The 12711-nt window shown below is 35.8% G+C and overlaps 3 protein-coding genes across 4 annotated transcripts in view; all 3 read left to right on the top strand.

Moving 5' to 3' along the window:
- The window catches only part of LOC143916946 (uncharacterized), a 572328-nt gene that overhangs the window by 103863 nt on the left and 455754 nt on the right, over positions 1 to 12711 (top strand). The window lies entirely within an intron of this gene.
- The window catches only part of E23 (ABC transporter G family member E23), a 71865-nt gene that overhangs the window by 34634 nt on the left and 24520 nt on the right, over positions 1 to 12711 (top strand). The gene's annotated exons all lie outside the window — the stretch shown is intronic.
- Positions 7083 to 9399, top strand: LOC143916943 (zinc finger MYM-type protein 1-like). Its single transcript, XM_077438247.1, has 2 exons — positions 7083 to 7377; positions 7448 to 9399. The coding sequence occupies exon 2, from the start codon at positions 7491 to 7493 to the stop codon at positions 8535 to 8537; it is 1047 nt and encodes a 348-aa protein (XP_077294373.1). The 5' UTR covers positions 7083 to 7377; positions 7448 to 7490; the 3' UTR covers positions 8538 to 9399.

Raw genomic sequence — 12711 nt, 5'->3', positions numbered from 1 at the left:
TTTCAGGGTCAAAGTCAGCTAGTTTACCGTCAGTGAAGTGGTGGGAGTGGGAGGGGGTGCGAGTGGCTAAATAAACTGCCCAGTTTAGACGTGAACAATTAACTAAATTTATTGTCTAACATAACACAGAAACGGCAATGGCCGTTCGAATCACCAGGATAATTTATGACCGCGTGCAGTAACCAGAGAGATCTCATTTAAATGTACGAAATACATATACGTACATGTATTATATATACCCACGTACGTGCTCTAAATTAAATGTCAGCATGTATTATACATAACTCTCAGCGATATTATTATATTATAAATTAGACACATGATTACGACAATGTTCTTATGATTCTACAAAATAACTTTTTTTTAAGCACATTTGTACGTACTGAAATTTGAAATTTAATTTTGTATGAAAAATAAAATAAAGTCACTGTATCAAATTAAACGTTTGCCCTCTTTTATATGGATACTTAGAGTGCAAATACATTATTCATTTTATTTTGACGGTTTTTTAATGGTTACATCATTTTTCAAATTAATCATTCACATAGTCTTCTTCTGAGCATCTTATTCACAATTGGGTCGAATAACCAACGTCTTCAACAAAGATTCCTTCAGATGAATCTGTTTTGTGCAACTGCTGATTGTAAATAGCCTGCTTCCATTGTGGCATTTCTCAAATTGAACTCATCTGTTTCCAGGGACGTCATCTGAGGGTTTAGAAGCGGACATTTGTCCCTCCCAAGATTTCATTTTATAAAATACTATGAACCTTAATTAAATCAATTATTCGATACTAAAAGTTTAGGCGAGCAGAAACTATGTACAACACATTGTAGAAAAGGTTCATAAAAAACGAAGCAGCGTACAAAAACGCCTCTTTGAAAAAAGCTGAAATGACGCCCCCTTCTATCAGCTCCTTCCGGGCCACCTTACAAGTATTTTCCCTAAGCTTAATTCAGGCATTCTGAGTGCATGCTACAACCAGCTTAATCTAAAAACCTCTCATTACAAATATTTTTCCATAGGGGAGAGACCATAGTAATGGCCATATAAACGAAGCCAGTTAATGTGATTTTTTTTTAATCTTCTTTATGCCTTATTTTATTTGAAAAATATAAAACACTAAGCCACATAAACAACACACCGCCAAATATTATAGTAGCGTTTCGATATGTCTGGGCGAGACAGACTTTATTCGTTGAACTTTCCCCTCGTAAAAAAAAATCGTCTCTCCGATCGATGGATGGTAGCGTATGAATATTTAAATTTTATACGCCTATTATAAAATGTAATCGGCAAAAACGGGTTAACGGTTAGTCCTATGCTATGCGTGCGGGTCGCCCTGTCGAGCAGTAGGTCGTCAACCGGCGCGTTTCGGCCAACTTGTCGCCGGCTGACGACCATTTCCGGCCAACTGTCAAACGACAAGACGATGCACGGGGGTGTAGAGATGGGGTTATCCGCGCTATTGAAATTAAAACGTCAAACGTACATCTGACGAGATGCAAATAGAGGTGTACAGAGAGAGATAGGGACGTGGCAACGCACACACGCGTTTCAGCATCTTCGTCGTCACCGAAGAAAGCGAAAACAAAGCCATAAAGTCAGCGCGGGTCGTCGACCTGAAGCCCCTCTCCTCCTCCCAACTTGTACACCTTCGCAGCCAGTGCATATGCACCCTGCACACGTTGCAATTTTTGCATATTGAGCGAATTTTAAAATGAGATCACACACAAAGCTCTGCTGCTGAATTTGCAAAAACGCAAATTTTCATTTCTATGAAAAAACTTTTGCACATGAATCAAATCGACCCAATGAAACGAGTCAACGGTTATTATGAATATTGTCTTAGTCACTTCAGTAAACCAGTATAGTAATCAAAACGTTACTTGTATAATTTATTCAAAAAAATATTCTTCTTGAATCAATCATGCAATTTTGATCTGGTGCGAAAATACCTATTTTAAAGGAAAGCCCACAACATATTTTAAAAACGGTTTCGAAAATTTTAATTAAACTTAAGACTACCGAAATGATGCAAATAAAATCTTTAACTAAATCACATAAATTTTCTATAATAACTGGAATTATCAATTGGAATGAATGTCACTATTCCGCAATCATTAGATTCCAACTGGAACTCGGAATTATTTTTTAATAAAATATGGTTGCCATACTTATGTATTTAAATTAACAAATAATTTTTACTTTATCTATGTACATACGTAGTAACAATAGATGAAGTTTTGTGATCATGCAAAGATTAGATCTCGAGATTTCATGATTCAGAAAAAATGTAAAGTGTCTGTGTAGTGTGGATATTTTTTGAACAGCATCAGTCCTATAGAACTGAAATATTAATATCGGTTACTGAAATGCTAATCGATACTATTTTTTTTTCTTTCAAATTTTTAAGTTGACCGGAAGTGCTACCTTCCTTTAGAGTTTTTGGATTCAATTACATACCTACTAAACCGCTCAACGGATCAGACTGAAACTTTTTTTCAAATGTAATGAAAAATTTTATGTACTAATTTTATTTTAGCTATGGCCACTTATTTTTTAAATGATCAAATATAAACAGCATTGTACCATAATAAAATGTTAAACGTAGAGTTGCACGCGAGTGGAAAAAATAAAATAAAACACTTGTCGCTCTTCGTGCAATCTCGTAGTTGCAAAGCTAATTTCTGGGCGTGTTCGCTTCTAAATATACTCAATTGCGCTAAATTGACCCCGAGCTATAATTCAAACCGTGCAAAAAAAGAATAAATAAATAAAAATAACGAGTCTTTTGTACTCTCTTGGCATCTCATAACATCTTACACACACATTCGCATATGTACATACTACATATAATCGTAAGTTATGTAGCGTCATGTAACGTCCAAATATTGACCGTACATGTTGTATGTACACACATACATACATACATTAATTTGATGGCTGACATACGCGGTCCGTTGTTTTTATTGTGTACTTAACCTTGCGAAGCGTATTTCAAGGGCTTCAATGATGAGACATTGAAAAAATCATTGCCACCACTTCAACAGTACGTTACCATCAATTTTCTCTCATTGAGACTAATCGCCGCGTCGTTTGACCGTTTGATTCGTTCGAACGTTGTTATTTCGCGCAAATATTCCGGCGCGTCTCCGCGAAATTGTCGCGAATTTTTCCATTATGTAATTACGTTACAATTGGCGAATGAAAAGCAACGACGGATGCGCAATGTGCATAATGCAAAGTGCAGCCAAAGCGAATTACAGAGGTCGGTCGAAGCACTCGTTGGACGGGGTCTTTGTCCAATAATAAGCGCTTCAAAAAGTAGGCGCAATATTGAAATAAATTAATAAAATGGTTTTTAAATTAGGTCTTTGTCGAGTGTGCGATAAGGCGTCGCATTGTATAATGCCTGCTTCGAAAGGTTTTCACAAATTGGAATTAAATAACGTGACATTACGACATTATCACGTGTACGTCGGCTAATTTGACGAACAATTTATTTACCCACGATAAAGCGAAACGTTCACAACGACAATAACAAAGTGATCAATGCCCATTCGAGGGGTACCAAAACATAACGTTTCAAATTAAGTTTTCAGACAGACTTAAAACTGTTTAAAAAAAAAATAATACATAATATGTACATCCATTCTTGCAATATTTATAAATAAACTATTATCCTTCTTCCAGGTACTATAATCATTCAATGAGCAATCAATAAATCTTAGATATTTGAAAAAACAGAGGAAAACGTTTTAAATGTCAACATTTTTTGTCATCATTAAGTGCCACAATAACGTTGTACTGTGTACCGCTTTCATAATAATAAATGGACAATATCTGATCATGGTTGCTGAAGATATCATCAGTATTCATACGGTAATAGAATGTCGTAGGACTCACTAAATGTACTGATATATGTACATATGTAAATATATCCATCTTTAAGATACTGACGGTGCAACTTATACTTACAACGTTATGAGCAAACTTAGGTGGCCAGGATGCTTATACCCACAAGAAATGGTTCACTATTGTCAATTAAAAAAAGGTTGACAATAGGAGGTGGCATTTCCAATTTTTTTTTAAATGTGCAAGCAGTGAAAAAAACGAAATTTTCTAAACCTTACAAACTCTTTTTAAATTTTTTTCATCGTCTACTAAATATAATATATGGGAAAAATCGTTCATCATAATAAGCTTGTAAAAACATTCGGATACGAGATGGTGTTCAAAATCGAAAGCAGGGGAAGCAATTCACGATCAATATGAGGACATACATACATATGTACGTATGTACGAGTACTTTCAGTTTTAAACATCATAAAATACGATCATAATTTTGCTAATTCACATTCACTTGCGAAACCATTTTACTTTCAAATGTACAATTATAAGTTTCTTGAATTTTTAAATCTTTGGAATCTGATAAATTGAATAAGGTTAGCACTGCACCTCAGGAAAAGGAACAGGATATTGATAGATCATCGTTATTAATTCACGGGTACGATAATGATTTTAGGGATTTTCGAGAAAATAGTATAATATGATAAAAAATATATATCAATTGAAATTGAATTAGCAAGTATTAAAAATGAAATTTACTTTTTATTTTGTAGTAATAATAACCAAAATTTTCTGTAAAAGTAAATCTCATATATAATTTCGAAAGAGACTTTGTAAATATTGTTGGTTGGGAACTTCGAAAACAAGTAAAAATTTCCATGGGGTCATGGGGACGGGGGACGCGGGCCGCATTCACCGGGGGGGGGGGGGAACTTCGTAAACAAAACAGTTTCTATAACGATTCGATATATATTTTTTTCGATTCAAATAATGAATATTTACTATTAGATTCGTCATGTTTAAGCTGTTTATATTACAAATACTGAGCGAAGCCGGGTAAAACAACTAGTGTAGTATAAAACAAAGTGTCATTAGAAAATATGTGATTTTTTAAAAAGAGATTCAAACGATTTTTTCATATAAATTTATCACCTTGAAATTCAACGAAAGCAAAACATAACATTCATGAAAGGAAGATTCTTACTGATATGAAATTTTATGTCTGAAAAATTCATTACTATCTCTATTTTATTATTTTGCATAATGCATGCACATATGTACATACATACATTACCTAATGACCATCCGATCTTTATGTATACATCACATCCACGTGTTTCACTTTCAATGCCTTCTTGCAGGCAAAATATTTTGAGATCAGCTTAAATTTAAAATGAGGACTCATTTTTTTCACTGTGGCCTATTTCGAATTGTACGTAAAAATTCATACACTAGTAGGTAAAGGAGCGGAAATCCGGCACTCGGACCAATTACGAATTTTAATTTCTCTTTGAATATACATATATTTTCTTCATAAAATAAAAAAATGCATCGATCGATTTTAGGGGCGGTCCAGACTTACTCGACTCGTGTACGCGTCCACCTTCTTGCTTTAATTACAACTGTATGTACATACATTTCACGTGTCGTAAGCGATTTCGTAAATGTGATATGTCATTAGCATATCCGTCATGTCATATTATGTTGATCGACACAATTATACACAACCAGGTGTGTAAGTCGGTAAATCACTCACCGCTGCTGTGATTGATTGCATCGAATTAAAAGAGCGAGCGTGAGCGGCCTGCTTTACACGCTCGGGATTGATACCAGTTATAAAAAGTAAAAATCGAATTGCAGTGATTTTATTGCGACGAAAAAATGTCGATCATATATAACGATGGGTTCGAGAGCGAGAGTGCTTTCACTCTCGATATATTTTTTTTCGAGTCGTTCATTATATACATATATGTAGTTGGCCAAAGCTCTCAACAGTTGACTGTAGGCCACCGCACCGGGAAGCCCCGCTATCTGTCGGCCAAACAACGGCTTCCGTAAACAACGCGCTATCACAGCTTCTCCTATTTATCTATCGATACAATGGTAAAACTCTCGAAATGCTAAAGTAGTAATTTTCCTAGATTATTACAGCACCAGCTGAAAGGGAAAGACGAAGATAAATAGAAAAAGAGAGAGAGAGAGAGAGAGAGAATATATGGAGGGATATCAGCGGTTGCTTACGTAAGTGGTTGATAGTGCACACAGCGTTTTCTACGTCAATATTTGCCATTGAGTTATAGTTATTATAGGTTGGCACGACCATTCGAGTTTTCCTGGTGGGCTGTTTGTTCAAATGTCAACGACGCGCTTTCATATTCGCACCAGGCTAGGCCATGCTCGTGGCGAATGGTGTTGTGGCCGACGATGCAGAGTCGCCAACCTCCACCCTCGGGGAAAATGTAAACGTTGACAAAACAAACTCGTCCCTTTATTTCGTTATAGATATTATTTTGAGTTGTGTTATCAAGCATGCAATGCGTATTAGGGTAACCTCGTATTAGCACAGCATGTACCGGCAACTGTACGTAACCAGCAAGTACAGAAAGTATTCTTTGGTACATTATATATACAAAATACGCATATGAATGAGTGGAATGCGCATGCGCCAATGGAATATATGAATATACCTTTATGTGTATCAAACAATCTCGGCTCAAGTGCATTTATATGGGTCTACATCACGGCATCGAAAGGTCGAAAGATCAAAAAGAATGTATGCATGGTAAACGGTACTATGTATATATAATATTTATCAGTGGTATGCGGTGAAATTATCTCTCTTTTTGTCGTATAGCCTTGCTTAATGTGCGCGGGAAGGATATGGGAGGAAAAGCCTGTTCCTCTTGTTCCCCTTGTATCCTGCTCGCGCAAATTAAGTGAGGCTGTACGAAGGGGGTAGATAGAGTTTTACCGTGCGCCACTGATATACATACCAGTGGCGTGCGGTCCATGGATGCGGTGGATGCGGCGCATCCCCTATAACTTTAAAAAGCCAAGAGTATTTTTAATAAATATTTGAATTTCGCTTCGATGTATTCTTAGTGATGTACGTGATTATGATGTAGTATATGATATATATTTCACATATCACGTGTTTTTTGTTACATGATGCATTATATAGGATCTTTTGATAATTTTTATTAAGGATTCGCATAGGCCGCATTCGCATAGGCCGGCCACAGGCGAGTGACGCTGGCGAGTAGACGCTGAGTGAAGTGCGCGCGCGTCATGGATTCGGAGTTCGGACCGATCCCATTTGCGCATGCGCACTATGAGGCTGTCATATTCGCGCGGACGCGTTGACACTTGTTTAACCTCTACGGTGGATTCGGTTTCTCTGTTTGCTTATCTATTGAGTTTCACTTGGAAGCCGCTGTTGATCGATATTTCCGCACGCTACGCCCCAAGTTATTTATCAAAAAGCTAGCCGATTCATTTCTTTAGACGAAGTTAATCATTTATACTGTAAGTTGGTTATTTTTTACTTTTGAATTAAGTTTTCATTTAAATTAGTTTCGTCTAACTTTATTTTTAGTTTACTGTTCCACTACTTACGAGTTTTCATTATTGCCTTTAATATGGATATCGAAAATAACAATGAGAGTGGACTTGTCGTCGAGATCAATAATAATTGCAATTGTTTAATTGAAAATGTGCTGAAAAGAAGATTTGCTTCTCTCCCATTTAATGAAAAGGAGATTATTGTTAAGAGCCCCAAACCCACACCAATATTAAATATTCAGTCTAAAACAAAAACATTTAAAAGGTATTTTAACACAGAAACATACGAAAAAATTTCATGGATTTGTGGATGTGCTCACTTAACGAAATTATTCTGTTGGCCATGTATTTTATTTTCTCAAGAAGTGAATGTCTGGAGTAAATTTGGATTTTCTGACCTAAACAATTTAAGTAAATCGCGCAAGAGACATGAATGTTCTCAAGCTCACATATGTTCTGCTGCTCAATTTAAAAAATTTGGAAAGGGACCTCGTATAGAAAATTTTTTAAGTGCTCAATTTAAAGCAAATATTGAAATGCACAACAAAGAAGTTACTGCAAATAGATACATTTTGTCGAAATTAATAAGCGCGATCTGTTTTTTAGCAAAACAAGAACAACCTTTACGAGGACATTTTGAACACCAGGAATCGGAAAATAGAGGGAATTATATTGAATTGCTGTATCTGTTGAGTGAATCAGACATAAAATTGAAAACTCATTTAGATAACTCTACGGTGTTTACTGGACTATCGAACCATATACAAAATGACTTGGTATCCGCAATATCAAAAGTCTTGCTAGATGAGATTAAAACTGAAATACGTGCATCAAAATTTGTTTCCATAATTGTGGACGAATCTACAGATATCAGTCGCAAAGCTCAGCTATCTACTATTTTTAGATATGTAGATGAAAACAATGAAATTCAGGAGAGATTTGTTGGATTTGTTGATGTTAGTCCCAATAGAACAGCTAATGCTCTTTTTCAGCACATACGTGAGACCTTGGAAGAATTTGGTTGTTTGGACAAATTAATTGCACAAACGTACGATGGAGCGGCTGCAATGTCCGGGGAGCATAATGGAGTGCAACGAAAAATTCGAGATATTTGTCCGAATTAATGGAAATATTTAATCAAATAATTAATGACGAAGACGAATGGGATACTGATGCTGTCATAAATGCTGAAGTCCTTCATCGTTATTTAAAAGAGTTTGAATTCAATTTCAATTTGCATTTATTTTCTGCAATATTTAATTCGGCAGATTTTTTATTTGAAATTTTACAAAAAAAAACCTTTGACATATCGTATTGCGTAAGTGAAATTAAAAAATTTGTAAAATATTTAGATAACAAAAAAGACGATTTTGATTCATTGTGGAACAAAGTAATAACTAAAAATTTTAATAGAAAAAGAAAATATGCTGAATGTGAAGAAGATGTGAAAACAACGTATAAACTTCACTATTCTGAAATTTTAGAAACTCTTTCAGTAAATACAACCAATCGATTTCGAGATATCGAAAATTTAAAATTTCTCGAATTTTTCAACGTCAAAAAATTTAAAGAATATGAAAATAATTTTCCAGATTTCCTATTTAAATCACTCCACCTAACTTATGGAAAATACTTTGATTTTATGAAATTAAAAAGCGAATTAATTTACATGTACTCAACGCAAGATTTTCATTTGAAATCTATAAATGACGTAAAGGAATTAATTGTGAAAGATGATCTAATAGACGTTTTGGAACAAGTATTTAGTTTAATACAATTAATTTGTACGATACCTTCCACGAGCGCATCGGCTGAACGATCATTTTCGACTATGAAAAGAATTAAAACGTTCACCAGAAGTAGTCAAAGTGAAGAAAGACTCTCTGGTCTTGCTTTAATTGCAATCGAAAAGAAAATAATGTCAAATTTAAAAAACAATAAAAAATTCTATGATGCGGTTATCGATGAATTTTGTAAAAAGGAACGAAGAATAAAATTAAATTTAAAAAAATAAATTGGTCGGTTTTTTTTTTTTTTTTTTCAAACAAGGGACAGCATCCCTTGTTTGAAAAGTCACCGCCCGCCACTGATACATACATATATACTACCCGCTTTTCATATGTATTCATGTTAAACGAACATTTTCGATTTTTCGACCTTTCGATGCGGTGACGGTCACCGCATTTATATATATATATATATATATATATATAGAGTTCGGTCTTTCGTGTCATGTGAGGAGGACGTGCTTCTGCGTTCCTCCCGCTATTACTCGCTTAAACCCGGCTATTGCACGAAATTTAACTTAACCATCTAATCACTTATTTTACTAATTGCATCCTAGTATAATTTAAGTGTAAAAATAAACAGCAAATCGGTCGTAAAAAGCGGTTTTATATCAGTTATTTCGAAAAATTTTGTGCTAATTTTTGTGTCAAATCGGTGTCAAACGAGATACATCTCCCTACCTGAATACAAAAAAAGGGTCCTTCGCCAGCCAAGTCGGTCCCACAGAAGCAATAAATCTTCCACATAATTGCTTCCAGCCAAAAATCTTTAACGAACTTTACTTAATAGAATAATAGCAAACAGAAACGGTGTTTCCCAACTGTCTATCAGTTCTTTTTCATATTTAAATTATATTAAAGTAATTCGTGTAATTTTATATACTTTACTAAAGTTATTATTAAAATATTAAATTACAAACCGCACTCACATATATAAATCCGTTGTCTCCAAAGAGGCGTCTCACGATAAAGATCTGTAAAAAAGTAGTATAACAATTGCTAATCTATTATTATCATAACTAACTACTTTCACTTACAAAGTAACCCTGTTAAATGGCATGTAATAACTCATAAGTGATCCAAGTGATACCTAGGATGACTATATGTCAAAGCTGACCACAGAGAAGAGTTTATGGCGGTAAGAACTCACTCCTTGAATGGAAATCTCTCTCAAGTACCGCCTTTTTCTCAACACATCTTGGATAAATGCGAGAAAAATAATATCCAAACCTCCAACAAGGTAAGAGTGACGATGGATGATAGCTTAGCTAATAGAAACCTGTATTTAGCCACGTACAATGTAAGAACGTTATCGAGTGAAGGAAGTGTGCTTGCATTAGAGAATGAACTAGAAAGTATCAAATGGGATTTAGTAGGACTTAGCGAAGTAAGACGAAAACAGGAAAACCAAATAATCCTAAAAAGTGGTAACTGTCTCTACTGGAGAGGGCTACCAAATGGTAGAATAGGAGGAGTAGGGTTTCTTATCAATAAGAGAATAGAAAGAAATATTATAGAAATAAACGACATATCGGACCGTATATGCTATGTAGTATTAAGAATCTCGAGCAGGTACACTTGTCAAATCTTCCAAGTGTACGCCCCCACATCTAGCCACCCAGACGAGGAAATAGAAGACTTCTACGAAAAACTACAGGGCGCATACGATAATAGCCGCCACCACTTTAAAATAATCATGGGCGACTTTAACGCAAAAATAGGACAAAAGGCAAACACAGAAAGAGCAGTAGGCAATTTTGGTACCGGCCAAAGAAACGACAGAGGCGATCGCCTCATAGAATTCGCAGAACACAACAGGCTCTTCATCACTAATTCATTTTTCAGGAAAAACACCAACAATAAGTGGACTTGGGAGAGTCCTAAAGGAGACAGAAACGAGATCGATTTCATCCTAACAAATGCCCTGCACTCCGTTAAAGACGTTAGTGTTTTAAGTAAAGTAGATATAGGCAGCGATCACAGATTAGTCCGTGCCAAGATGGCCATTAATATAAATTGCGAACGTAGGAAATTAATAAAAGGATGCAGTAACTCTCCAGATTTCGCTCAACTAAGGTCTAGGAAAAAGGAATTCGAACTCGAACTTGGAAATCGATACGGGAAATTAAACCCAGAAGCAGACATCGAGGAATTGAACACTGTAATTAGTTCGGTTCTAACCTCAACAGGTAAGAAATTAGGTGGTTTCAGGAAACAGATTAAATTAAGCAAAATTTCAGCGGAAACAAAAAACCTAATTAAGCATAAAAGGAATTTAGATAGGGATAATAATAAGCAAGAATACAATCTAGTAAATAAGGAAATTAAGAAGAGAATAGTCAGGGATGTCAGGGATTTTAACAGCAAGCTAATAGAAAATACCATTAAGAATAACCGTAGCCTGAAAAAGTGCAAACAGGATCTTTTCTTAGGCAAAAACCAAATGATCGCAATCAGATCAGAGAGCGGAGTAATAATTAGGAATAGAGAAGAAATCATAGACAGAGTTTACACGTTCTATGCAAAACTATACGAGAACGACAACGGCCAATTCCCCACTCTGGAATCGACACACGGCCAAAGGGTTCCTGCAGTATTGCCTAGCGAAGTAGAGGCCGCGCTAAAAACTGCAAAGAATGGTAAAACCCCAGGGGAAGATAATATTCCCATCGACTTACTAAAATGTGGCGGCCCCCCCCTAATTAATATCTTAGCTAGGCTTTTCAGCAAATGCATCCAGAACCAAGCTATACCAGAAGGATGGAATAACGCAACTATCATTTTAATACACAAAAAAGGCGACAAAAGCGATATCAAGAACTACCGACCCATTAGTCTACTTTCAGCGGTCTACAAGCTCTTCACGAAGGTTATTACAGAAAGGCTGAAGAATATCCTCGACGAGAACCAACCTATAGAGCAGGCAGGGTTTAGGGCAAATTTCAGCACAATGGACCACCTCCAAGTAGTTGGCGAACTAATCGAGCGCGCCAACGAATATCAACGGCCACTGTGCCTAGGTTTCGTCGATTATGAGAAAGCCTTCGATACAGTTAGTCATAATGCAGTACTTAACGCTCTAAAAACACAGGGAGTGCCGGAACCCTATGTGGGACTGTTAGCTACAATATATAAGAATGCCACAGCTTCAGTTAAAATTTTTTCAGGTACAGATAGATTTAGCATAGGAAAAGGAGTAAGACAAGGAGATACAATCTCGCCCAAGTTATTCAATGCGGTGCTTGAGGGAGTTTTCAGGAAATTGGATTGGGATACAGCCGGAGTAAGCATCAATGGTCGCTTTTTGAGTCACCTTCGGTTCGCAGACGATATAGTTTTAGTAGCTCGTGATTCAGCTGACCTACTTATCAGACTAACACAGCTGGACAGGGAAAGTAGAAAAGTAGGATTAAAAATTAACGTAGATAAGACTAAACTAATGTTCAATAGTTATTGCATGCCTGATAGCATCCCCTTAGATGATAAACCAGTAGAAGTAGTAAATAATTAT

The sequence above is a fragment of the Arctopsyche grandis genome, chromosome 9 (genome assembly GCF_051622035.1).
Source record: "Arctopsyche grandis isolate Sample6627 chromosome 9, ASM5162203v2, whole genome shotgun sequence".
Lineage (NCBI taxonomy): Eukaryota > Metazoa > Arthropoda > Insecta > Trichoptera > Hydropsychidae > Arctopsyche > Arctopsyche grandis.
Note: the sequence above shows the minus strand (reverse complement) of the source record. Positions and strands in the feature narration are given on the sequence as shown.